The sequence below is a fragment of the Tachypleus tridentatus genome, chromosome 7, assembly GCF_004210375.1.
Source record: "Tachypleus tridentatus isolate NWPU-2018 chromosome 7, ASM421037v1, whole genome shotgun sequence".
Classification (NCBI taxonomy): domain Eukaryota; kingdom Metazoa; phylum Arthropoda; class Merostomata; order Xiphosura; family Limulidae; genus Tachypleus; species Tachypleus tridentatus.
Window position 1 is genome coordinate 193112246 of NC_134831.1, and position 27305 is coordinate 193139550.

The 27305-nt window shown below is 34.3% G+C and overlaps 1 protein-coding gene across 3 annotated transcripts; it reads right to left on the reverse strand.

Moving 5' to 3' along the window:
* Positions 1–11345: 11345 nt before the first annotated feature.
* On the reverse strand, positions 11346–27055 carry LOC143258277 (glutamate receptor ionotropic, delta-2-like). Of its 3 annotated transcripts, none has more exons than XM_076517247.1 (7): positions 26807–27055; positions 21595–21646; positions 17335–17438; positions 15100–15190; positions 14287–14445; positions 12152–12302; positions 11346–11943 (listed from the first exon to the last, which is right to left on the reverse strand). In XM_076517247.1, the coding sequence occupies exons 2-7, from the start codon at positions 21628–21630 to the stop codon at positions 11720–11722; spliced, it is 765 nt and encodes a 254-aa protein (XP_076373362.1). In that variant the 5' UTR covers positions 21631–21646; positions 26807–27055; the 3' UTR covers positions 11346–11719. The 3 variants fall into 3 exon arrangements, with proteins under 3 accessions (XP_076373362.1, XP_076373361.1, XP_076373363.1); XM_076517246.1 differs by having other exon boundaries at positions 26729–27055; XM_076517248.1 differs by lacking the exon at positions 14287–14445 and having other exon boundaries at positions 26729–27055.
* Positions 27056–27305: the final 250 nt, after the last annotated feature.

A 27305-nucleotide genomic window follows, 5' to 3' on the forward strand; every position in this document is an offset into this window, starting at 1 on the left:
ATTATACTATCATCCAATCTCTCATTTAAAATCTTTTTAAAATATTTTAAACTCCAATCTTACAAATAAATTTATTTTGATTATAAACTTTAGCCTTATATTTAAAATCACTTTTAATTATTCTAAATTTCTTCCTAAGATATAAAATTACTTTGGATTGCTCTCACTTCGAATCTAACACATAAAATCTTTTTAAATGTCTCTCACCTCCAACATATACCTATACCTTAGATATAAAATCATTTAAAATTATTCGATATTTTAAGCTTACATATAAAATCATATTAAATGTTCTAAATTAAAAACCATACATATAAAATCATTTTAAATTATTCTAAACTTTGAGTTTATATATAAAATCATGTTAATTTATTCTAAACTTAAAGCTTACATATAAAATCACTTAAAATTATTCCAAACGCCAACCATACATACAAAATCCTTGTGAATTATTCTAAACTCAAATCTTACATATAAAATTATTTTAAATTATTCAAACTCTAATCTTACATATAAAATAGTTTTAAATTATTCTAAAGCTTTAGCCCACATATCACAACATTTTAAATTATTCTAAACTTTAAGCTTACATATAAACTCATTTTAAATTATTCTAACATTTTAGCAAAGACACAAAATCATTTTAAATTATTCTAAATTCCACTGTTACATATCAAATTATTGTAAACTATCCTAAACTAAAACCTTACGTTTAAAATCGTTTTAAATTATTCTAATCTTTAAACTTCCATATAAAATCATTTTAAATTATTCTAAACTACAAACTTATATATAAAATCATTTTAAATTATTTTAATCTTTAGGCTCACATATAAAATGATTTTAACTTATTCAAAACTCCAACCTTACATATAGAATCATTTCAAATTATTCTAAACTCCAACCTTACATATAAAATATTTTTAAAATATTCTAAACTCCAATCTTTGACATTAAATCATTTTAACTTATTCAAAACTCCAACCTTACATATAGAATCATTTCAAATTATTCTAAACTCAAACCTTACTTATAAAATCATTTTCAACTACTCAAAACTCCAACCTTACATAGAAAATATTAAATTTCTCTGAACTCTAAGGTTACATTTTCAAAAATTTTAAAATATTCTAAACCCAAGAGTACATATAAAATCATTTTAAATTATTCTAAACTCAAACCTTAAATATAAAAAATAAATTATCCTAAGCTATAAGCATTAATTTAACGTTATTTTAAATTATTCTACACAAAACAATACATATAAAATCATTTTATACTCTAAGCTTACATAAAACTCATTTTAAGTTATTCTAAACTACAATTCTAAAGATAAAATATTTTAAAAATATTCTAAATCTATTCTTGCATATAAAATCATTTTAAAATATTTTAAATACAATCTTACATATAAAATCATTTTAAAATAATCTAAACCTAATCTTACATATAAAATCATTTTACATTATTCTAAGCTCATACCTTCAATATAAAATCTTTTTAAAATATTATACATTCCAACCTTACATATAAAATCTTTCTAAATTATTCTCAACTTACACATTACATATAAAATAATTTTAAATAGTTCTAAATTCCCAACATATATATACAATATTTATCAAATATCCTGAATTCCAATCTTACAAATAAAATCATTTTAAATTATTCTAAATTTTAAGCATACATGTAAAATCTCTTAACTTTATTTTCAACTCCTACCTTACATATGAATTCACATTAAATTTTTCTCAACTTCAACCATATATACAAAATCATATTAGATTATTCAAAACTCCAACTTTACATATAAAATCATTTTTAATTACTCTATATTTAAAGCTTACGTATGAAATCATTTCAAAAAATTATAAATTTCACCCTTACCTATACAACCTTTAAAATATTCTAAACTCCAAACTTACAAATAAAGTCATTATAATTATTCTAAGCTTTAAGCTTACATACAAAATCACTATGAATTATTTTGTTTTAAGTTCACATATGAAATCATTTTCAATTATTCAATATTCAAACCTTACACATACAATTTCTTTTGTGCTAGCCGTCCCTAATTTAAAAGTGTAAGACAAGAAGGAAGGCAACTAGTCATCACCACCCATCGCCAACTCTTGGGCTACTCTTTTACCAACGAATAGTGGGATTAACCGATATATTATAACGCCCCCATGGCTGAAAGGGCGAGCATGTTTGGCGCGCCCGGGATGCGAACCCGCGACCCTCAGATTACGAGTCGCATGCCTTAACACGCTTGGCCATGACGGGCCATATTTTTTCGTCTAAACCTTACATCCACAATATTTTCATATATTCTAAACTCCAACCTTATTTTAAATAATTTTAATTATTTTAAACTTTAAGCTTACATATAAAGTAATTTATTCAAAACGCCAACCTTAAATATAAAATATTTTGAAATTATACTAAACTCCAACCTTACAAATAAAGTATTTTAAAACGATTCTAAACACCAATCTCACAAATAAAACATTTTTTAAATATTCTAAACTCCAACCTTATATATCAAATCATTTTCAGTTATTCTAAATTCCAACCTTACATATACAATCTTTCTAAAATGTTCCAAACTCCAATCTTACAAATAAAATCATATTAAATTATTATAAACTGCTACCTTACATATCAAACTATATTAAATTGTTCAAAACTCCAACCTAACATATAAAGTATTTTTAAATTTTTCTAACTCCATCCTTACATACAAAACCCTTTTAAATTATTCAAAATTCCAACTTTACATATAAATTCATATTAAGTTATTCTATATTTTAAGCTTACGTATAAAATCATTTTGAATTATTCTAAATTACAACCTCACATATACAATTTGTTTAAAATATTCTAAACTCCAATCTTACAAATAAACTCATTATAAATTATTCTAATCTTTATGCTTAGTCTAAGTCTATGGAGTCTTAGCTCCAACGTAACTCATAAAATCACTTTAAGTTATTTTAAACTCCAACCTTACATATGAAACCATTTTAAACTATTCCAAACTTTAAGCTTATGTATGATATCATTTTAACTTATTTTAAACTCCAACACTATATACATTTTTAGAAATATTTTAAACTCCAACACTATATACATTTTTAGAAATATTTTAAACTCCAACATTACATATAAAATCATTTTAAATTATTCTACACTTTACGTTTACATGTAAAATATTTTTAAATTACTCTAAACTCCATACATATCTATAAAATTATTTTAAACTCCAACATTACATATAAAATCATTTTAAATTATTCTACACTTTACGTTTACATGTAAAATATTTTTAAATTACTCTAAACTCCATACATATCTATAAAATTATTTTAAACTCCAACCTTACATATAAAATAATTTTAAATTATTATGAACTCTAAACTTATATGTAAAATAACTTTATGTTATTCTAAACTCCAAACTTACCGTAGATTTACTTTGGTGCTTAGGCTTTTCGGCAGACCTTTTCGTAAAGTCATAACCAGAATATATCGATGAAATTTTTGTTTGGCAATGTAAAAGCCACATTCTCCTCCTCTGCTGTATCTAGAAGCTATAGCAGATTTTATTGCAAGGGTATCACAAACAACAGCAATTTTTTTTGCTTTCACGAGATCAAGGATTTTGTCTGAAACTAGCTTAGATAGTGGCAAAAATGACTGACTTTCATGTTTAACCATTTTTTGGTAAATTCTTTTATTGAGTGGGTCTTTGTCATACTAGAAAATATGAGAAAATTAGAAGACTTAAGTAATGTATGAAAATCAAAAATAAAAATTAATCATAGAAACTAATGCATTCCATCTTGTTTGCTTCAAGCAACTATTTTTAAAAAGACAAAATAACTATATAAATGGTTATTCTTGTGTTTCGATCAAGTATTTAAGTTTTTAGTTTAATTTTTAATATGTAGAAATAAATTTAAAATTTGTCTAATCGACCCTATGTATTGTATATTTTAAATTTATAACGTAGGTGAAACCTGGAATATGTCAGCTTCTCTTATGAAGTATAAAAAATCAAAAGTTTTTGTTTGAAACTTTAACCTAGAAACGTGAGAATACTTTGTTACCTTAGAACGAGTCTGGCATGGACATGTAGTTAAGGCACTCAACTCGTAATCCGAGACTGGGGGATTCCAATCTCCGTCACACCAAACATGTCGCCCCTTCAGCCCAAGGCATTATAATGGTACGATCAACCCCACTATTCGTTGGTAAAAGAGTAGCCCAATAGTTGGTGGTGAGTGTAGATGACTAGCTGCCTTCCCTCTAGTCTTACACAGCTAAATTAGGGACGGATAGTGTAGATAGCCCTCGTGTAGCTTTACGCGATATTCAAAACAAACCAAACCAAAGCCTTGGAACCATTAAACAAATAATGATGTTTTGTTACCATAGGAACGTGAAACCAGTAAGCATGTTCTGTTACCATAAGAATGTGAAATTAATAAGATTCCTTTTCTATTATAAGGTCATGAAACTAATACGATTGTTTAGTTACTACCGAAGTATCAAACTAGTAACACTTTATTACTATAGAACCATAAAACTAGTAAAGCTGTTTTGATACCACGGAAATATGAAACTAGTTAAAGCAAGTAGTGACGCAAGTTTTCATAATAGCAGCATGAATTAAAAACAACAGCCTGTATTCATCGCAATATGATCTAATAACAATTACTTCTTATCATAACAACATGGCCTAGTTGTTATAGTAACACAACTAAAATGTCCACATGTATCTCATACCAAGATTACGCAGCAAGTGTCAACACATATAGGAAATTACGCATAGTGGTTGTTGAAAGAGATAAAAAAATATTGAAGGTAAAACCATCAAAAAGTTAACTATAGATTTATATATATATATACTATTGTCTATACAATGTTTTGGGCAATAACTTTCTTCAGGTATAACGAGTAACACGTGTGATTTCATTGACTCAAGAACATCTGTGCAATGTCCAATGTCAGGATTTTACGTTAAGAATCAATATAACTGCACATCGAAGTGCGTCATATATTTTATTGTTTTCTTATGTTGTGCAAACTTATACATAGGAAAAAATAGATTATTAGTAGAATGTACCCGAGAACATCTTAGAGATATGATAAATTGTAACACAGCTAAACCAATGGCCAGAGACTTCAATTTATACGACCATACCTTTGACAATTTCAAAATACTTATTTTGAAAACTCTATAAACAAACATAACCGTAAGCTACACGAGAAAAATAATTTTCGAATGGGAACTTTCCACCCCAATGGGATATGTGAGCTTCTTAGTTTCTTGTAATATTTCTCACTTTAGTTTTACCACACTTGAATAATTTTATACAGTGAATTCTTTATCTATCTATTAATTTTGTAAAAATTATAATGCATAAATATTTATATGTGTTTTCACTCGCGCACACGCTTGCGTGTGTATTTCTGGAAGTACCTACGTGTAAATAAGTGTATGTGTGTATATATAAAGGAAATTAATAATCCACAAACTTTCAAACTTGTCAACCAATCCAAAGATACAGTAATTAATAATTTCTTTAAAGCTTATCATAAACGTTCTTCTAAATATAAACCTTATGTAGATTTGCCATTTCTTCATACTATTCCAAAATTAGATAAATCTCCAATTAAATTTAGATTTTTTTTCCAATTCAATAAAAACAATTATCAAAGAACTGGTTATATTATTAAATAAATTACTTAACATTTTACTTGATAAAATAGAAAATGTAAGTATTAACAATAAAAGACATACCTTTTGGATAATAAAAAATAACCAACCTATTTTAGAATGTCTAAGAAAGTGTGAGCAGATAAATAATATTCAAACATTTGATTTTACAACATTATACACCACAATACCATTAACAGATTTAATCTACCCTTTAAAATCATTAATAGAACAATATTGTTATCCTTTTATAGTACTGGAGAAAAGAAAATATAGCTCCAAAAACATAAAAGTTATATTAAGTTTCTGTATTTACAATTGTGTTATTTTTTTCAATAAACAGGTTTTTAAACAAGTGACAGAAGTTCCAATGGGAGCTAACTATCCAACTTGTGTAGCAAATTTATATTTATACCATTATGGAAATATATTTATTGAAAGCTATGCAAATCCAGATATTTTTACTTTAACTTACAGATATATTGATGATTTAATTAGCATAAATAATTCTTTAATATACAATGTTATTGACACCATTTATTCGACTGAATTAGAAATTGAAAACAATTTCTAATACAGATATACATTATTTAGATTTAGCCGCATATAAAAGCATGACAGTCAAGTTGGCTATCACTTTACTGATGTCGTGTTAATTAGTGCTTCTACCATGTTTGGGGTAGGTATGCGAAGTTGACGAGTGTCGTTGTTCTGGTAGAATTAATCGGTAGTCATCGGTGCCAGTCTCTAACCGTGTGCTGTTTAGTCAGTATTCATCTGTGAATGTTGGTCGAGTGTTGTGTTAACTTAGTCGTGACTTTTGTGTGTGTGTGTGCGCGCGGGCGTACCTTCACTGATGGTCGGTATGGCTACGGCCATCCGACCACACTCTGTTTGGTTACGGTCCATCCGCTTTGTGGTGCCCGCGGCCTCCCTGCTATCGGTGGTGATTTGACGCTTTGAACACTGCTGTCGGGGGTCGCCATACCGAATGCCTGCAACATTTTGGCAGTGGGCGGTATGTGGCGACACTGGCGTCGGCCACACACGCCCGGACCCTGCTGGACAAAGGAGACTTTCCCTTTGTAGACTGGCAAGTGCTCGTGGAGCTGGCCAGGCAAAACATAAAATGGATTACCCTCCAGTAGACTCCTTTTGAACTGGCCCATGACGTCGTCATGGACGTACTGTCGGCGTATGCGACGGTTCGGAAGAGTGAACATGAGACGCACCAGACGAGCCCGAGTGTGTGTACCGGGAACCGGCGTATCTGTCTGGACATGAGGAAGCCGGTCCCCAACTTTCTTTCCATCAACGGCTTCTGGGTAATGTGTAACTACCCGTGCATGCAGCGGCTATGTCGCCACTCTGGCCTCGAAGGCCACGTGTTTAGTGAATGCCAGACACCGCGGTGCGGGATATGTCAGGAAATCGGACACGAAGACAGTGACTGTAACATAAAGTGTTTCGTTTGTAGTGGTGGCCACGCGTTCTCGTTTTGTCCGAGGCGTGTGGCGACATATGTCGCGGTGGCTGCAGGGTAGCTGCACGATAAGAAGAAGGGAAAAAGGGTGGAAGCTTCTGCTACCCCACCCCCGACTTTACTAGCCGCCGAGGGTGGGATCGCTGAGGAGTAACCTGCTCTGGCAGCTGCCGAGTCTCGGGAGGGAGGGTCTCAGTCCCCTGAGGAGAGCCGGGTCTCTTCCGCCCAAGTTGAGAAGACTTCGGCACCTGTAGGGGTGGGGGCGCTCCTGGAGCCGTTCGGGTGGAGGAGCATCTGCAGAGGCTCAGGCCCATCCTGCTGGCCCCAGTTTCGATTAAGCCCCTGAGGTGGCTCAGGACACCCCAGATGACATTGGGGCGTCCCCCATCTCTGTGGAGGCTCAGGCCTCTGGTAAGGGATTGGGGCCTTGTTGGCACCCACACTTTTACCACCCCAGTAAGTGTTGGGGTGGGATCCTTTGTGGATGGTCCAGTCCCCTCTATTCAGGGGGGCTGGCCGAGGGAGATGGTGCCTCCGAAGTGGCTCAGTCATCCTCTGCTGGCGGGGATATGGCTGGAGGATCTGAGGGACCCCTGCCCAGACTTCGGGTGAATTGGGTATTCTGGCCCCCTGACCCGATGCCAGTTTAGCTCCCATCACCTGGCTCGTTCGACTGTCTGATCGACTTCCCCAGTCTTCCCAGTCTCTCGAGGTGGGAGATGTGAATGAGGGGGAGCGGGAGCCCTGCAGCTCCGTGTCTCTTCCAGACTTCGGTCTGGATGTTCCTGCTGTGCAGCGGCGGTGGTCGGATGCCGGCAGACGCAGCTGCAAAGCGGGAGTGGGGTCAGGTGGCCTCAAGAGCCTGCACACCCTCCCATCTCAGTCTGTCCAGTCAAAGCAGCAGCATCACTGATTTCCCCCCCCTCTGATTGGTGGACGGGGTTCTCCTGCATCACTTTAAACATCCAGGGGATGCGTAGCATTTCTAAGCAATTCTACGCATTTTCCCTCTTCAACCGCAAAGCAGTTAACGCTATTTTTTGCAGGAGACCCATTTTGCTTCTCGAAGGGACCACTTTTTGTTTTCTTCCCGCTATTTTGTCTGTGTCTTCTGGTCTTGTCCAGGTGCTCTGTTCAGTTGAGTCTGTCACCGGTTCCTGGTGGGCAGTTTTCAAGGAAGCCTGTGCCTCCTTGTTGAGACAAGCTGGCATATGGCATTCGCGGGCCCGCTGCCTGGCCTTCCGAGGCAAGCAGGACATCTTCGCTGCCTTGCTCCATGGCAGGCTGATGGATCACTGGGTCCTATCGGACATTGAGAACCTATGCAGGGAAATAGATTTGGATTATTCCATGTGGCGAGCGTCTCTAGTATGATGGAATCTCTCGATCCTAGAACCGTTACTCAAGTTCTGCTGTGCAAAGCACGGGAGATGGCCAATACCAGACACATCTCTAGTCTGCTGTTGGAGAAAGGTCAACCGTCATCTGACATTCTGGACGCGTGCCTCGGCTATTACCGCCGTTTATTCTCAGCTTCACCCAAAGACCCTCGGACGACATTACCAGGTTTTTGCCCTCCCTCGAACCTTCCTTTCACGAACAGCTGGTGAAACCCATCAGCTTGGGTGAGTGTTGGTCGGCCATTCGGTCCAAGCTGCTTGGTAAGTGTCCTGGACCAGATGGGCTGCCGGTGGAGTTCTACTACCACGTGTAGCATGTTGTCGGACCCTCTTTTGTCCGACTTTTTAATAGCTGTCTGACTCGTTACTCTTATCTGTAAGGATTCCAGCCAGTCTGAAGATCTTTCCTCGTGGCGTCCAATATCTCTCCTGAACGTGGATGCCAAGATTATTTCTAAAGTCCTGTGTCACTGTTTGGGTGCAGTTATGCCTTACTTGGTTTACTGCACTCAGACAAGTAACAAACAAAATCTGGTACTTCTCAAGGACCTGTTCCATTACATCACGGATTGGGATATTCCTGCTATCTTTGTGTCCTTCGATCAGAGCAAAGCTTTTGATCGAGTTCACCACGAATTTCTGTGGTTTATTCTGGAGAGGCGTGGCCTTCCTCCTGTTTTTGTCCAGTACGTGCGAGCCTTGTACGCGACCACTTCGAGCAGGCTCTTGATTAATGGATACTTGACGTTGTCCTCTCCCATCTTACAGGGGGTTCGTCAGGGTTGCCCGTTGTCCCCTTTGTTTTATGCATTAGTGATTTAGTGCCTGCTCTCCTATCTGTATCACTTAGTCTCGGTGCGTGGCCTCCAGTTGCCGGAGGGTACGAGCGCGACATACGTCGCGCATGCATATGATGTGAACCTGTTCCTAGCGAACTTAACATCGTTAGGTTCGGCGCTGGCCATTGTCCACCGTTACTCTCAGGCCAGTGCTGCCCAGCTCAATTATCCCAAGTCTCGGGCTCAGGGGTTGGGCAAGTGGGCCTCGTCTGCCGACTCCCCATTTGGTCTAGACTGGACCTCCTCCCTGGTCACTTGCTTAGGGGTTCGTTTTCTCGCGGACCCCTGGGTTGCTTGGGAGAGAGTGGTGCAGGGTGTCGGTTCGACAGTACACGATTACAGCTACTTCCCCGCTAACTTGTTTGACAGAGCAGAGGTGGTGAAAAGAATACTTCCCTTGGTCTGGTACTTTGGGACTGTTCTTCCTCTGGATAATTGCACTGCACGGGCTAATGAGCGCCATGTCTTTGCCTTCCTGTGGAATGGCAATCCTGAGGCTGTGTCTCGGCTTTCCTTGACACTGCCGTCTCGCAAGGGAGATCTAGGTATACCATGTGTCCGGACCCAATGTGTTTCTCTCTTTCTGTCTACCACCTTTCGCTACCTGTCCTTGAAGGATCATCCCTATTGCCACCTCATTCCATCCTTGGTTTGCACGGGTCGCAGGCTCTTTGGTTTTCCGTTGAGCCTGCAAACACCGATGTGTTTTGACCCTTCTTCTTAATACATTGACACTGCTGCGGCGATATGGCGATGTCTTGCCGTGTCAGCCGACGTTCCGACGGATTCCCGTTCCCTCTACCGTCTACTGATCCCTGAATGTACCCACAGGATTGAGCAACACCACCCTGCTCTGCCGTGGGACATTATTTGGGGCCGCGTCGCCCTGCGTCATGTTGATCGCTATCCCCAGGCTTTCTACTGGCGCATCGTGCACATCATCCTTCCGGTGAGGGAGCGTGCATACTTGTAGAACTCTTGTGCAACTGAGTTGTGTTCCCTGTGCCACACTCAGGTGGAGTCTGTCATGCACAGGTTGGTTCTCTGTCCGACGTTGGTAGAGATCTGTGGAAGGGTGACCCGCCGCTCCCAGCTGAGACTGTCTTATACCACGTGCCGGTCCCTGTTCCCAGCCACTTGGCCATTTGATTCCAGTATACGCAAACAGTCTTTAAGTACATCATCTGGCTTGTTTTCGAGCAGGCAGTGGTGTCGTACTTTCAGATACTGGGTTAGGGCAGATAGACAAGAAAGGTTTGTGTTGAATTTCGCGCACAGCTACACGATGGCTATCTGCGTTAGATGAGAGAGAAAGCAGCTAGTCATCACCACCCACCGCCAACTCTTGGGCTAGTCTTTTACCAACGAATAGTGGTACTGATCATCACGTTATAACGCCCCCACGGCTGATAGGGCGAGCATGTTCGGTGTGACGGGATTCGAGCCCGCGACTCTCGGATTATGAGTCAAGTGCATTAACCACCTGTCTATGCCGGGACAGATAGACAAGAGCAGACGAAAAAGTAAAGTTACAGGTAGACGCCCGCCAAATAAAGTTAATTGCTGTAGTTGGGAAAGGCCTAACGGTTAATATAAGCTTAACGATTAATATGTTAAGAGTGGGAGAAAAAAAGGATAAGAAGAAAAATTTATTTTGTCAAAGAGAATTATAAAGTAATTGAATAGTCTCGGTGATTTTTGACAAAGAGACAAACGATTATTCAAAATACAAAAGGAGTACACTAGTTTAAAAGTTAGAATACAACAGTGATAACTCGAGAATAAAGTAAATGAACTATATTTGGATAATTTGATTATAGTACTAGAGAAAATAGTTCAGCTTGTCAACTAAAATTCTAACATAATTGAATAGGCCAAAGTGGATTTTTGAAAAGAGGAAGAAAACTATACATAGTTTATGAAATGCCTATAATATCTATAGTAGAAAAGTTGTTGTACATAGGTTTAACTAGTTCAGAATATATCTATTTTGAAAACAAGTGAAGTGCTGCTGTTCATTTATCATTAACAAGTGGCAGGCATCTATTGCAGAAGAATCAATAACACGGTATATATTTATACTTTTAAGAAGTTTAAATAAAAAACATTTTTTATTCTGGTAATTGAAGAAACAAAATTAATTTTAAATTCCAACAGTCTATACAGTTAATGTGTCAACATGTCTCTTGTGGTAACACCATGTAACTTAAGTGTCTACATGTGAATTGTACTAAGGCTACACAATTAGTGTCTACATGTGCCTTGTGTTAAAACTATATAACTACCATGAACATAGAATGCAAAGATGAACCAATTTCCACAGCGGGTTGAATATTGGTCTTATCTAGCTCACTCAAATCGTCAATTTGATTTCCCGAGTCCATCACTAGCGTGGCCATCAAATGTCCACTGAAACTTTGCATAAGTACAATTACTGTCATCCACCAAAATGCCTGTAACACCCGCCGGTGGGTGAAATGAAAGGTGTACGAGGAACCTTCAAAGAAATATCTCATTAAATACGCTTAAGAAAACTTGAACTAAATTAATTACTTTGCAGCTGAAACGTTTATCTGTTGTTTTTTTTTCACTTGTGACTCTTATATCAAATAAACTACACTTGGATACATAACCTTGTATTATAATCACTCCATTTTCCACTTTTTATATGGGGATACGTAGTAAATATAAAAAAAAATGTTTACTCTGGTAAAATAGGTTCCCATAAAATCTCCAGATGTACTTGAAGAAAACAAGAAATCCTCTTTTCGATGGAATGTTGTCGAGAATCAAGTAGTCGGCAAGACAAGCAACGCCTGAAATGGTCAACAAGGACGCGAACATTGCCACCCAAACCTAAATAAAGGAAGTGAAGAGCTGAAAACATTTTTTTTTTTGTATATAATAAGCAAACACATGTACTATTTAGAACTGCTCTAATTGATCAGTGATCTTTATGGAAACACTGAATAACTAAACTTTAGTGTGTTTTTTTTTATAAGCCCCCAGTGGCACAGCAGTATGTCTGCAGAATACGATATAAACCGGGGTTTGATACCTGTGAGGGGCAGAGCGTAGATGGCCTACTGTGTAGCTTCATGCTTAACTACACACAAACTAAAAGCGAAAGTAACTAGTGTAACCAACTGTTAAGATATCGTAATCTATTGAATTAAGATATTATAAGGAACTGATGTATTTAATTAATGTATTCAACTGTTGAGGATTGGTATTGTAATCAACTGATGAGATTAAATAGTGTAATTAGCCATCATTTGTAATAGGTGTATACAAACACTCAGTTAAATTAAAGTTGGAAATTAATATTGAAAAATATTAATTATTTTCACTGTATATGTTTTTCTAACCGTAGCAAAAAACCTAGTTAGGCTTAAACACAAAGATAAGGATTTTTCTCACTGATGAGATTAAATAGTGTAATTAGCCATCATTTGTAATACAAACACTCAGTTAAATTAAAGTTGGAAATTAATATTGAAAAATATTAATTATTTTCACTGTATATGTTTTTCTAACCGTAGCAAAAAACCCAGTTAGGCTTAAACACGAAGATAAGGATTTTTCTTTATTTTTTCAATGTCTTATTTCGGCGATATCCCGTTCATTCTAACTAGTTCTAATCTAAATTTTGTAGTTGAACTAAGGAAACATCAGATCTCCACCTTTCATGTATTTCTCCCAATAAGGCTCTAGTGTCGCATGCCAGGCTTGGTAACAAATGAGCTAGGCTACAATTGACTTTAGCTGTGTAACCACTGAAACATGTCACATGCAAGGTATTGCAACAATAAAACCTACATTTAGCCTGTGTAACCATTGAAATAAGTCACATGCCAGATTTGGTAACAAATAGGTAAGGCAACAATTAAGCCTAAGTTTATTCTGTGTAACCACTGAAATAAATCTCATGCAAGGCTTGATAACAAATAGTTTAGTATACATTGAGCCTGTGCAACTGCTGAAATAGGTCACATGCAAGGTTTGGTAGCAAGTAGGCTAGGTAACAATTAAGTCTGAGTTTAATTGTGTATCCACTGAAACAAGTCACTTACAAGATTTTGTAATAAATATGTAAGGCAACAACTAAGTTACTTTAGCTTGTGAAACCAATGAAACAAATATATGGCCAGTCCAGTCTTTTGAATTAACTAGAATTTTTTAAAACCAATATAAATAAAAATTTGTTCATTTTTTTAGAAAATACACCTAAACCCACGAAACAAATGGTGAGGAATTGTGGTGAAATATTCTAAAATTACGATACTACAGGGGATTCGGAAAGTCACTGTGCACTTATATATTTATTAACAGACATGTTTCAATATAGAATACAGGAGGTAAATACGAATGACAATTATAAACAATGTTGAAAGTGACCCCCGTTGGTACTAATAGAGGCTTGGATCCTTATTTTGTTTCTAAACACAGCTATCAGTTGCTGGCTTGAAATAGACTGAATAAAATATGATTACAAAGCTGCACAGTGACTTTCCGAACACCCTGTATATTAGAAAAATGAAATTATGGTAATACTATTTTGAAGTACTTTTTACATCTTTTAGGACCGAACGCATACTATCAGTTTATCAGTTAAACAGAAAAATTCATAAAATTGACGAAAACCCTAAATTACAAAACGTATTACCGAGATCCAAATGACCAGCAAAAAGCTCCAGGAAACTGTTCACACGATAGAATTATAACCTTATTTTTAAGTTTAACTTGTGATGATGAATACAGTGATAAATTTTCTTTTGTTTTTTGTCTTTCTAGCAAGACAAATATTTTTATGAAAAGTTAATCCACATAATCAAATTACCTCCCATCCAAAAGCTTGAAGGTAACTGTAAAAGTTTGGTTGCTTTTGTTTGTAGCTAACCAGGATAGTGTTGTAGTCGATGAAGATCGGTGGTGTAACATCCACTGCCATGTGTCGATCATAATTAACAGCGAAAGGCCCCAAGCCAAGGTCAGCTTCCTACCAAACGTTTTGGTTGTTATTCGTGGATGATTCTCAAAACGTAATAATTATGTTTTAAGTTGTTTTTTTCAGAGACATCACATAGTTAAGTGTGTGTGTAACATACATAAAATCACGAAGAACGTCTTCCAAAGTGGAACGTAATTCTTGTATGACAGATAACAACAGACTACAGACAAGTATAAAGAAACATTTCAACCTTTCTTCTTCAGTTTGCCCCCAAAAAGAAACATGGACCTTTCGAAAGCGCTCAAGTTGTAGGGTTTCTTATTTTTGTCTTTAGATTTATTTTTGAACCGATGTTTCCCTGTCACTTACATTTCTAACTATTTACGGATTGCGTGCATCTAGTGGATTTATATAGCTGTTAGAAAGATAATTTTTATAATTTTCTTTGTCTTATACAATCGTGCTATACTTAGTAAATAGTGTTAATAAAAACACGTTTAAGATATTCTCTTATTGGTAACTTAAGACATAAATACAACTCACATAAAACACCCTTTCTCAAAATATCATACCACCAAAAATAAAATATATTAAAAACACTTTTTCTGTTTATCAACAAGCTGCCATTCCCGTCCAGCTGCCATCAAACAGTTTTCTCTGTCAACAAGCTATGTCTGTTAGATTGGTAAACACGTGACTTACATTTTGGACCATCATTCCAATCATTCCTGTCCAGCTGCCATTAGGCAGTATCATCCCCCACTGGTGGTCTTTTGGTACCTTTAATGAGTAACTAGAAAAAGCAAATAGGCGTTTATGGCACATATTTAATTATGTTACATAAGTATCAGTAAACAATTCCCTAATTTACAGAATTCAAAGTATGTACAGTGCCAGTGCAGTTTCACTTTAGAAATACCTTCTTATACTGACCCCCAACAAATTCCTTTAATACTGTAGGTTTAGTGCTACTGCATGTTATTGTAACTTAAAGTTTCACTTTATAGTCAGGTAAATTTAAAACGGTATTTCACGCTGTTTTAGTCTACATATGAATTCAGCTGAATAACCACGGGCATACCTAGAATTGAATCGGTGAATTCAAAAGGGGCCCAAGTCCATAATTTTTCAAAATTGAGATACAATATTAGATATTTAATGATCTTTAAGAGACAAGCTATCTGATTGTGTGCATAAAGGTCCTAAGTTCACAATAATGTATTGACTGTTCACAGCATTTAAAATGCACTGAGTGCAAGAGGGCCCAACTCCGGGACTTGAGCCTCTCTTGCATAGATTTAGCTTAATGCCGTAGGTGGCAGCACTAGTCATCCAGGATGGCAGCGCCCATGCAGCATGAGTTTGATTCAGGTTATGAAGAGATTCGGCCGAAAAGAAAGCGTAATGAACAAGAATGGGCCAGAAACAAGCAAAAATGATTACGTGCTAAAGGCAAAGAATGATATGCTTGATTTCAAATCCCACCTTGGTCAGTTTTATAAAAAGTCAGTCAGAAATGATGGAAAGAAATGCACAGTCAGCAAATACAAGGTGATCAGATTCAGTGCAGATTTCAAAAATGACGTAGAGGTTTCCGAAAATATGACTGCCCAGATTCCGCCTTCTAAAGCCCTCGGCCAGGGTTGTTACATATCCAGAGGAGTCACTCTACAGTGGGCAACTTGGTGTACAGGCAGCAAAAGCAAAGGATGATCAAAAAGTGGCAAAATATCTTTCACCAGAGGCTCAGCAGTTCCTCAATAAGTTAACAGTTTGTGATACTAGGGGTGAAGATGAGTCTGACTTTGAAGAGTAGATACCATTAGAATGATGTACCTCATTGATAACCTGTCCCCATTCAGAATGAAAAACTCATTTTACTGGCAGTTATCATGTATCAGAACAATAGTTTGGATATAAACTGATGTAAGACGTGTTAAAAATATGACAGAATAAGAAATAAAGATATCTTCAGATGAGAAATATGTGGTATGTTCACATATTCTTGGACTTGGGCCCCCTTTGAATTCACCGATTCAATTATATGCTACTGAATTTCAGCTCTTTACTAGTTAAATCGCCCATCTACCTGATTCTCTAGTACTGTAAAATTATTTTAATTGCTGAATCTCTGATACTTACTCATAAATTTTTGTGACTTACTGAATGTTTGTTACTTAGTCATGAAATAATGTGACTTACTGAATGTCTGGTATTGTGGAATCCTGCGTTTTACTGAAACTCGGCTATTTACTCGTGAAATTACGAGACTTACTGAATGTCTGTTATTTACTAATGAAGCCATGCGGCTTACTTAATATTTGTTATTTACTTATCAAATCATTTGGAATCCCGCTACATTATTCATAAAATCAAGAAGCATATTTTAAAAATTGTTTCTGTCAATTTTAATTAATACAAGCCATGTTGGTTCTAAAATAAGACGTTCTTTTCAATCGAGGTGTAAAATAAGAAACTTATCTGTTTGGCAACAAAAGTCTTTTTGGAGTTTTTTCTCGTGTCACACTTGTTTGGAAATGAGCTCAATAAGGAGACGTATTTTTCGCTTTTTGATATACTCATGAAATAGAAGTTCTCTCACGATAAATAAATGTTAAATATCCGCAATTATGTATTATTTCAATAAAACTTCAACAAAAAATTAATGCTTTTCTCTAGTGCTTAATTAAGTACACAAATAAATGTTTAGCGAGCACTGTTTAGAATACATGCAAAAATATTCGGACAAATAATTAAAAATAAGGGTAGAAATAATTTGTCCGAATGAATTCGTCATGAATTAACATCATTACCTCATTTATACCGTCAATTTACAAGAAAAGTATGTAGTTAATTAGCAAATTTGTCCTGTAATATCTGTTCTAATGAAGTATGCCCTATACAAAAAAACACTAGACAATTATTTAGCAAACTTACGTAAAATTTGCAGCCTTAGCAAGTATGTTAAGAACATCAGCCATTGGTCCTCGGATGGTAACATTTCCATCTTCGGTCTCTTTCACCCAGACCCATGGTTCCCACTGAAATATAAAATAAATATGATAAGTAAAGTTTCAAAGAATAACACACATATTTGTCCACAGAAGGTCAATGTTTGTCTAAAGTCACTAGTTTGGCCCAAGATGTCCGTGTCAGAACGCTAGCTATGTAGCACAACAGCTAGGTTACAGCTTTGCTCATGTGTCAACATATCAGCTTAGTTAACTTTACCTATAATGGGTTAATTTCAGCACACCAGCTAAATTAGTTTTACCCACAGAAGATCGTGGTCAACACACTAGCTAAGTTACAGCTCTGTCTGAAGGATGTCAAGGTCAACAGATCAGCTATGCTACAAAGCACAGTTAAAACATTATTGATTTTAACCAAGTAAGTCGCACTGATTTTCACTTTCGACGAATGGAGTTTGGGACAATAAACAGACGTAAACTGAACTCTAATGTTTCATTACCTAAAGGCAACAATTTCAAATATGGCATCGTGCTTCAATACACGCCTCCATAAGAAACATTTTTTTCAATACAGAACCCTAGAGTCAGATGCATAAAGTTAAAACGTTGTTTTTAAAGGTTAGATCATAGTTAAAATGTAGATGTAGATCATCTACATAGTTCACTTTTTTATTTTTGTATTTGGCTGACACAGTTCCTAGCTTATCATGTATCGCGTGGGCGATCACCTGCACGCGATATAAGGGCAATTTGTCAGTAGAAGGCCTTATTCGTCGACAGGTTTTCACTAACGGAAACTGGGAAAATTTTCGATAATTCCTAGGATCGAGAGAATTCCCAATGAAGTTTTTAAATATTTTGAAATTATATTTTGAAAGTGGTGATAACAATCACTTTTTCTTAGTCTATTCTAAATAAATTATTGGAAAAAACTATCTTATAACACAAAAATACAAAAAAAATTTAAATTATATTTTGCCTTTTTCACAATATAGCATTTGAGAAAGCATAAGACATTAATTAACAGCTCTATCTTTAAGAAACGATTGCTACTTAATCAAAAAGTTTTATGTAATTTAAAACACTGGACAATTTCTATTGAACTCAGTTTGATTGTTTATAGTTCATCTTTGAGTTTCTGCAAATTATCTGTCAGTTATCCAATCAACTAGTACATCCCAATTTCCCTAGTTTATAGAATTATTGTAACCTGAAATCAAGGCCTTAGTTCTAAAATAAATCTATTAACAGAATTTAAATCTTAAAATTTCAGAAACAAAATTTAAGGAGTTATGATCAACTGTTGCCCGCTTTATGTTTGTCTAGATTTAACTTCTGATCCCCTTCGTCCACGTCCTTCTGTTTGTCTAGGTCTATTTGCAATCCTCTTCGTCCACATCTTTCTGTTTGTATCGATCTAGTTTGTTATCTCCTTCGTCCACATCCTTCTGTTTTTAATAGGTCGAGTTTGTGATCCCCTTCGTCCACATACATCTGTTTTGAATAGATCTAGTTTGTGACCCCCTTCATCCACATTCGGCTGCTCTTAACTCCCCCCCCCCCATTAATTTCGTTATTGTTTTAAACACTTAAACTGGCGCCCTTATCTCTAGCAATTTTTTTTTTTGCCAGTGGCAAAATATCCAATTTCCAATTAAAATTTTTTCGGTTTTGGTAAAATAATTACCAAGAATTTGTTCAAAGACGGATTGCCCCCCAGTGGTTCAGCGGTATGTCTGCGGACTTACAACGCTAAAAACCGGGTTTCGATACTCGTGGTGGGCAGAGCACAGATAGCCCATTGAGTACTTAATTCAAAGACACCATCAAAGACTGTTCTGTTATTTATCATTTTATGCCCATAATTATATTTTTAAAATTATCAAACCCTAGTAAAAAATATCCCAAATACTTTATTATCTTTTGAAGACAAATAAGTTTTAGAAATTTCTGAAAATTCTCTTTGAGTTTCACGGGATCCGGGAATAAGAACTTAGGGGTAATTCCCGTGAAATTATCTCGAGAAATTCAAAAAGGGATCGTCTACTTGCTGCTTGGCAATTTATAGAGCATACGCGTAATCATAAAATATAACTATCAGTGTTTTGTTAGCTCGTTAGTAGTGTTGCTAAAGATTATTATTTGTTATTACTACAATTATAAGTAAAAGCAAGAAAAACGCTTAAAGCCAAGGTAGCACAATTTAATCATGTGCGTTTAAACTATTTAAACAGAGAGCTATGTTTTTTCTAACAACGTCAGCCGATCAGTCAGTCAGACAGTCATACTGAAAATTTTGTGGTTTTGTGAAATTTTTGCTGTTACTCTACCAGTTTTCTCAAGCTTTGTTGGCTTGTTACTCTGCATTTAGTTTGTTTCATACTCAAAAGTATACGTAAAATGCCTCTACAGTTTTGATTACATGTTGTTTACAGAATTTTATTTGTATTGCACATCTGGACCATTTGTACTATAAGTATTACTGTACTTAAGATAAACTTATTACATGGCATAGATGTACACTGTGATGTTATGTTGTGTGATTGTATCCTTTTACCAGTTACCTAGATCAGACACCTTCAATCGAATATGACTTAGTGGCTAGTGTGTAAATCTGTAAATCTGATGGTCCATTGTTCACGTCCCGTTGGCACTTTGTGTTTCAGATCGTATTTATGTTATAATAATAATTGTACAATTTGTTTAATTAAATATGCGTTCTGTTCACTAGCTATCTTCCCTCTAATCTATCAGTTAGAAGTTAGTGGCCCAGTATTCTGCAAAAATCGAAACAAATAAGCAAACAAACATTCTCACATCCTTATAGGTCAAATGATGTCTGAAATTTGTTTTAAGTTCAAATATCTATAGAGATAACTTTACAAATTATGAAAAAGGTGTTTCTAGAGATCATTATTTGTTCTTAATCACGACGAAGGAATGAAGAACAATAAAATCAATTCATTGTGTTTACTTGCAAAAAACAATAAAAGTATTTCATTATTATTCTAAACTAATCTGAAGTGTAACATATATTTTAAAACTGTAGTATAGATAAATTGTCTGAAAGATTCTGACTCAAATACAAGATCCGGTGGCTCATCAGTAAGCCTGAAGACTTATAGCATTACAAACCAAGTTTCGATACCCATTGCGTAACCTTGTGTTTAACAGCAAGACAATAATAACAATTTGGAAATATTTATTGTACATATAAGGAAGAAAAATGACATCTGAGACTTTTAAGTTGCGATAAAGAAAATTATTCCAGCTTTAAGATGATTTGTTTATTTTTTTGGCTTTGAAAAACTGAACGTTTTAAAATGCAATTTTTGACAAAGTTCAAAGAAACAAGCAATAATAAGGAACCAAAATTATTGATTTGAAGCCATGTTTCATCTATAAAGGCAAGATGTTTAATTATGTATTCTCCTCTGTTGAACATTACCATCATGGGGCTAAAATACTGAAATTTAAGGTTATCAGTTTGGGTTTTTCTTATCCTATATTCAAGCAAGTGTTAATAACATCTTAATCAAAACAAAATTACGAATTTCAACCTTTTAGTCATAGGTGATTTGGAAAAAGGTTGAATACACACTCGGGATTGTGGGTAACTTTTAATATTCAGATACTTTTCCCCTCAGCCAAGCCACCTAGCTGTACGTAATCAGTGGTGAATCTACAATAAAATACGATTATCACGGGTGACATCAGATGTGATGAAAGTAGGAACAACAAGATATGTCACTCATGCTGATCCAGAATATCAATCTATAATAAGGTACAATCATCACTGTTGACGTCACAGGTGATGAAAGTAGGAAAAACAAGATATGTCATTGTGCCGATCCCAAACATTAAATGTCTTTTTGTAAATATACTTATTTTTCATATATCGGTACGTTGTGCCGACCTCACGAGCTAATGAACTGCAGAGTTTTTTACAGTTATGAACATGTGTTAGAATTGCTAACTTCGTTTAACATAACTTAGAACTAACTTGAATTTCCTCGTTCAATTGAAGGACCTGGAATTACACCTGAAATTTTATTAAAATACACATTGGATTATTTCTGAAATGTTATTAAAATACCCTTTAGGTTACTTCTGAAGTCTTGTATTTCTAGTCAGTTTGTTATAGAAGGATTGGCATCATTATGTTTGTAATTAACTTTCTTTTGAAATTGTATAGCTAACTTAATTTCACAAAATTCGTTTTTACCTCTTCGACTGCAACTCGGAGGTGAAGACCAGACATATTACACTATCCAATTCTGTAAAGAAACAAAATAAAAATATCAATTTTACTTGACGAAACCAACTCTGTATGATGTATTGACAAGAATAACTTGTATTATAAATCAATACCTTCTGTAAAGTGCTTACTGAAAAAAGTAAATTTTACTAAGAGTGGGTGGTATCTTTATTGATATTATATTGCTTAAACCTGGTGGTATCTTTGTTGATATTATATTAATTAAGTTTCAAGGAAGTCTTACATTTTAAGCTTCGTAAGAATAGCCCGTGTCTTTAAAGTTATAATGAAAATTGATTATTTTAATAAAACTGATAGTAATAGTAATACAAAATGCATATTCTATAAATAGGTCAATATCTCTATGCTTTATGTATGTAAATTTTATAAAGTACTGAGCACCAATAAGTGCACAAAGACAAAATTATATGTCAAGTGCCTTTATTCGCTATAAAAGTTATATTGATTTACACTTTTCCTATCATACAAATCTTAATATCCTTGGATAAACTGTCCATTGTTTTTACCTCCGCTTTTCAAATTCATTGTTCATATGGCAACTAGGTTTTCAAAATCTTGGGATCAATAAACTGAAATGTATAAAATATCGAGAATTCGTCCTTTCTGCTCAGGAAACAAAAGCACGTTGTTTTAAGGCCACTCAACCAACAGTTGTGTGTTTTCTTATAGCAAAGACACATCTGGCTATCTGCTGAGCCCACCGAGGGGAATCGAACCGCTGATTTTAGCGTTGTAAATCCGAAGACATACCGTTGTACTAGTGGGAGACCTCAGCCAACACACACAGTTTCATATTTTTTGCACCAGTTTACCCTTAAATTGAAAACCTTTCGTTTACCATGATCAAAACGAGACAATTACAGTCGATGTGAAACGGCATATATCGAAACTGTATTTTTACACTGTTACGCTTTGTGTTGTAAGTACAATGTCACTGAAAACTGATCACTTTCGGGGAAGATATGTTACAACCCTTTCCGACAAAAACAGATCTACACTTGTTAGAGATATGTTTAATGGTACTATAAAACAAAATAATATTCATCCACGCTGTGGCTACTTGTAATAGATGGGAAGCCATTGACACAAACAAAGATAAGAGGAAAAGACCTTTCAAGTCCTACATGCAATGGTGCATAGCATAATTAGAAAAGCCTGCATCTAGAAAAACGTCAGTGGTCACGTTTACACAGTTTACTTCCACGAAATATCCCTTCAACCGTAGCATACATCAAACAACTGGAAGAGAAATGATTATTCATGCCATCTGGTTTGAAGAAGGACTTGTCAAGTTTCTGACAATCGCAATGTAAAAATGCACTTAAGATTATTATAAAAACTGATTTTTTTTTGCAACTTAAACTGTGCTGCAGGACCACTGTCAAGATTTATGGTTGTAGAAAGAACAAGACTAGATATCGCAACGTGAACTATAATTGATGTGGTGAGACTACAAAATAATTGTAATATATTTTACTCATCTCATGTGACCCAAGGATTTATGGATTCTCTTACCTTCCCTATGGTGTAAAATTAAAGTTGACGAATGCATATAGTCCTTGTGCAGATTTGAATGAACATTCGAAACAAACAAAACACCAAAAATGTATTCTAAAGACAGCTTTAGTTTGCAACTCTCTTTGTTAAACTGAAGATGACCTAGGAAGGTCGAAACTTTGTTCTATACTTTATTTTAATTACAGTTTTAATACATATATCAGCCGTTCTTAGAATACCTTTTACTTCAAATGAGATTCTCGTCATAATGGAAACATTGAAAACATGTCGTCTTTCGCTCGTGAACAAATTTTCAAAAAATGATTCTTTATCTATTTGTCTAATATTGATTCAACAGCGTTGACCTGTATATAACATCTAAAACGGACTAACTTTATAATTACACTAATGACTGCATCTCCGTCCTTTAGTAAGAAACATTATTTTCTATACAACAGTACTTCAGTGGGAGAGGTCAGTATGATAGTATATGTCACTTCTTTGATAGGAAAGGTTAACTTTACTTTAGATATCATTCTTTTAGTGGAGAAGTCTGTATTAATTAAAAATAGTCATTTAATAGAAAGGTCAGAAATACTGCATATAGCAGTCCAGAGGTCAGTATTACTTTATAACATTCGTTTAGAGGAGAAAGCAGTTTTAAATATCTACTATTTCTTTGTTGAGAATTCAGTGTTATATATTCACTATTCCATTAGGTGAAAAGCCACTACCAATTATCCACTAGTCCTTTACTGAAAGGTCATTGTTAATTATCTACTAGTCATTCAGTTGAGGGGTGACTGTTAAATATACAATAATCCTGTAGTTCAGAGTAGAATGTTAACTGTCCACTGGGCCTTTAGTGGAGTAATCAGTATGAACTATCAACTAGTTATTTAACTACGACATCAGTGTAAACTATCAATTAGTTCTTCACTGGCAAAGTCAGTATTAAATATTGACTAGTTCTATTCTTGAGAGGTCAGTGGTAAATACCTACTACTCATTTAATGATGAGGTCAGTATTAATTAGTGCTTTAGGGTAAAAGCCAGTATTAACAATAAATTAGTTCTTTAGTTGAGAGGTATCACTCTACATGGCTATCTTTTCGGAGAAATGTCAGTATGAACGATATTTAGCCATTCTACACAATTACTGGACTTTTTTCTTCCACATTACCCTTTAGTGCCCGATATAAATCAAACATCAAAAGAGAGTGCAATCAGCTTGGTAAATTTCATCCACTTCGGTACTAAACAACCTACTAAACTTGTTCAAAATGGTTAAGATATTTAAATACAAAGACTCGACTAACAAAGATATCAACTTTTACTTAACATCATACTTTACTAAAGATGGTTCAGATATTTAAATAAAGTGACTCGACTAACAAAGATATCAACTTTTACTAAACAACATAGTTTAATAAAGATAGTTAGGGTATTTAAATACACTGACTCGACTAAAAAAGGTATCAACCTTTACTTTGCATAATAGTTTCCTACACATGGTTAAGATATATAAATACAGCGACTCTACTAACAAGCATAAAAACCTTTACTTGAAACAACAGTTTACCAAACATGGTTCAGATATTTAAATACAGTGACTCGACTGACAAAGATATCAACCTTTACTTAAGATAATAGTTTAATAAAGATGATTAAGTTATTTAAATACAGCGACTTGACTAACAAATATAGCAACCTTTATTTAACAAATAATTTACTTAAGATGGTTAAGATATGTAAATACAAAGACTCGACTGACAAAAATATCAACTTTTACTTATCACAATAGTTTACTAACGATGTTTAAAACACTAAAATAGAGTGACTCGACTGAAGAAGATATCAACCTTTACTTAACATAATAGTTTCCTACATATCGTTAAGATATTTAAATAAAATGACTAGACTAACAAAGATATCAACCTCTACTTAACACAATAGTTTCCTACATATCGTTAAGATATTTAAATAAAATGACTAGACTAACAAAGATATCAACCTCTACTTAACACAATAGTTTCCTACATATCGTTAAGATATTTAAATAAAATGACTAGACTAACAAAGATATCCACCTCTACTTAACATAATAGTTTCCTACATATCGTTAAGATATTTAAATAAAATGACTAGACTAACAAAGATATCAACCTTTACTTAACATAATAGTTTCCTACATATCGTTAAGATATTTAAATAAAATGACTAGACTAACAAAGATATCAACCTTTACTTAACACAATAGTTTCCTACATATCGTTAAGATATTTAAATAAAATGACTAGACTAACAAAGTAATCAACCTCTACTTAACACAATAGTTTCCTAAACATGTTTAACATATTTAAATACAGTGACATGATAAAAAAGATAACAACCTTAATATAATAGTTTATTAAAGATAGATAAAAAATTTAAATAGAGTGACTCAACTAACAAAGATATCAACCAGTACTCAACATAATAGTTTACTAAAAATGGTTGAGATATTTAAATACAATGACTCGACTAACAAAGATATCAACCTTTACGTAATATAACAGTTTACTAACGATGATTAAGGTATTTAAATACAGTGACCCGAATAACAAAAGTATAAACTTTTTCTTATCACAATAGTTTATTAACGATAGTTAAGATCTTCAAATATAATAATTTGACAAACAAAGATATGAACCTTTACTTAACTTAATAGTGTACTAAAAATGGTTAAGGTATTTAAATACAGTAACTCGACTAACAAAGATATCAATCTTTACTTAACATAATAGTTTCCTAAAGATGATTAAGGTATTTAAATACAGTGATTTGTCTAACAAAGATATCAATCTCAACATAATAGTTTACTAAAGGTGTTTAAGGTATTTAAATACAGTGATTCGTCTAAGAAAAATATCAACCTTCACTTAGCCCAATAGTTTAGAAAAGATGGTCAAGGTATTTGAATATTGTTACTGAACCATTAAAAATATCACTTTTTCCTCACATGATAGTTTCTTGCAGATTATTAAGGTAATAAACCAACCTTCCCTGTGACACGTCGGTGTGTCTGCAGACTTACAATGCTAAAATCCGTGTTTCAATACCCGTGGTGTGCAGGGCACAGATAGCTTAATGTGTAGCTTTATGCTTAATTCCAAACAATAATAAACAATATTTACTCAACCGTTAAAAATATTAATATTTACCCGACATAAAAGTTTCATAAAAACAAAGTATTAAACTACAATTACCATTAAAAATATCAACCTATGTCTAACATAAATACTTTCTTGATGTGATTCAACCGTCAAAGAAATTAAGGTCTACGTAATATAATAGTTTGTTAAAGTGATTACGGTCTCAACATAAATTGACTCTAATTGTAACACCTTATTTTTTCTGTAAGACAATATATTGTTAAAATCAGTATTTAAGGTGTTAAAATAGTGTCAAAGTAATGTAATGCTTCGTTAGAATCTAATCATAAAGTTCTTTCAAATCAAGTGAGTCAACCATTAAAAATATTAACTTTTACATATCATAATATTATCTCACACCTATTATTAAAGAAATAAAAGGAAATTACCTTTTTGTTGATGTGTCAAACCCTAGAGTAATTTAAACATGATTATTGCTCAGAGTATTCATTTAAGAATATAATTACCTAAGCTTTCAAATCTGGCTTGAGGTTTACGCCTAATTGTGTAATCACTACATATCCGCTTTTTCTGATATTCTAAAAATGTCTACTTTTTCTGATTTTTTTGTAATAAAAAAGGAGAAGTAAACTATTTTTATTTCAAATATAAATCCTTTTTCAAATTAAACTTGTTTAAATTTTAAGTTTCTTTCAACTTAAAATGAAACATTGTATGATTTTATCTTACTTCTTTGTAACAAGTAACTAGGAGCGAGGAAGATCTGGTTGAAAGTTTTAAGCATTCTGTGCTGACATCTAACGGATACATTTAACAGGTAAAGTATTTAACATAAATTATCCCAATACTCTGTCTAAAAAGTGATTTCAAAATGTTTCTCTAAGCTTTTAAAAGAAAACAAAATTGTCATTTACATATTTATTATAGTCTTTTTTTACCGAAGTTTGCACAAAGCTATTTGAGAGTAATATACGGTAAGAGTATCTAATTTAGAAATGATAGCCT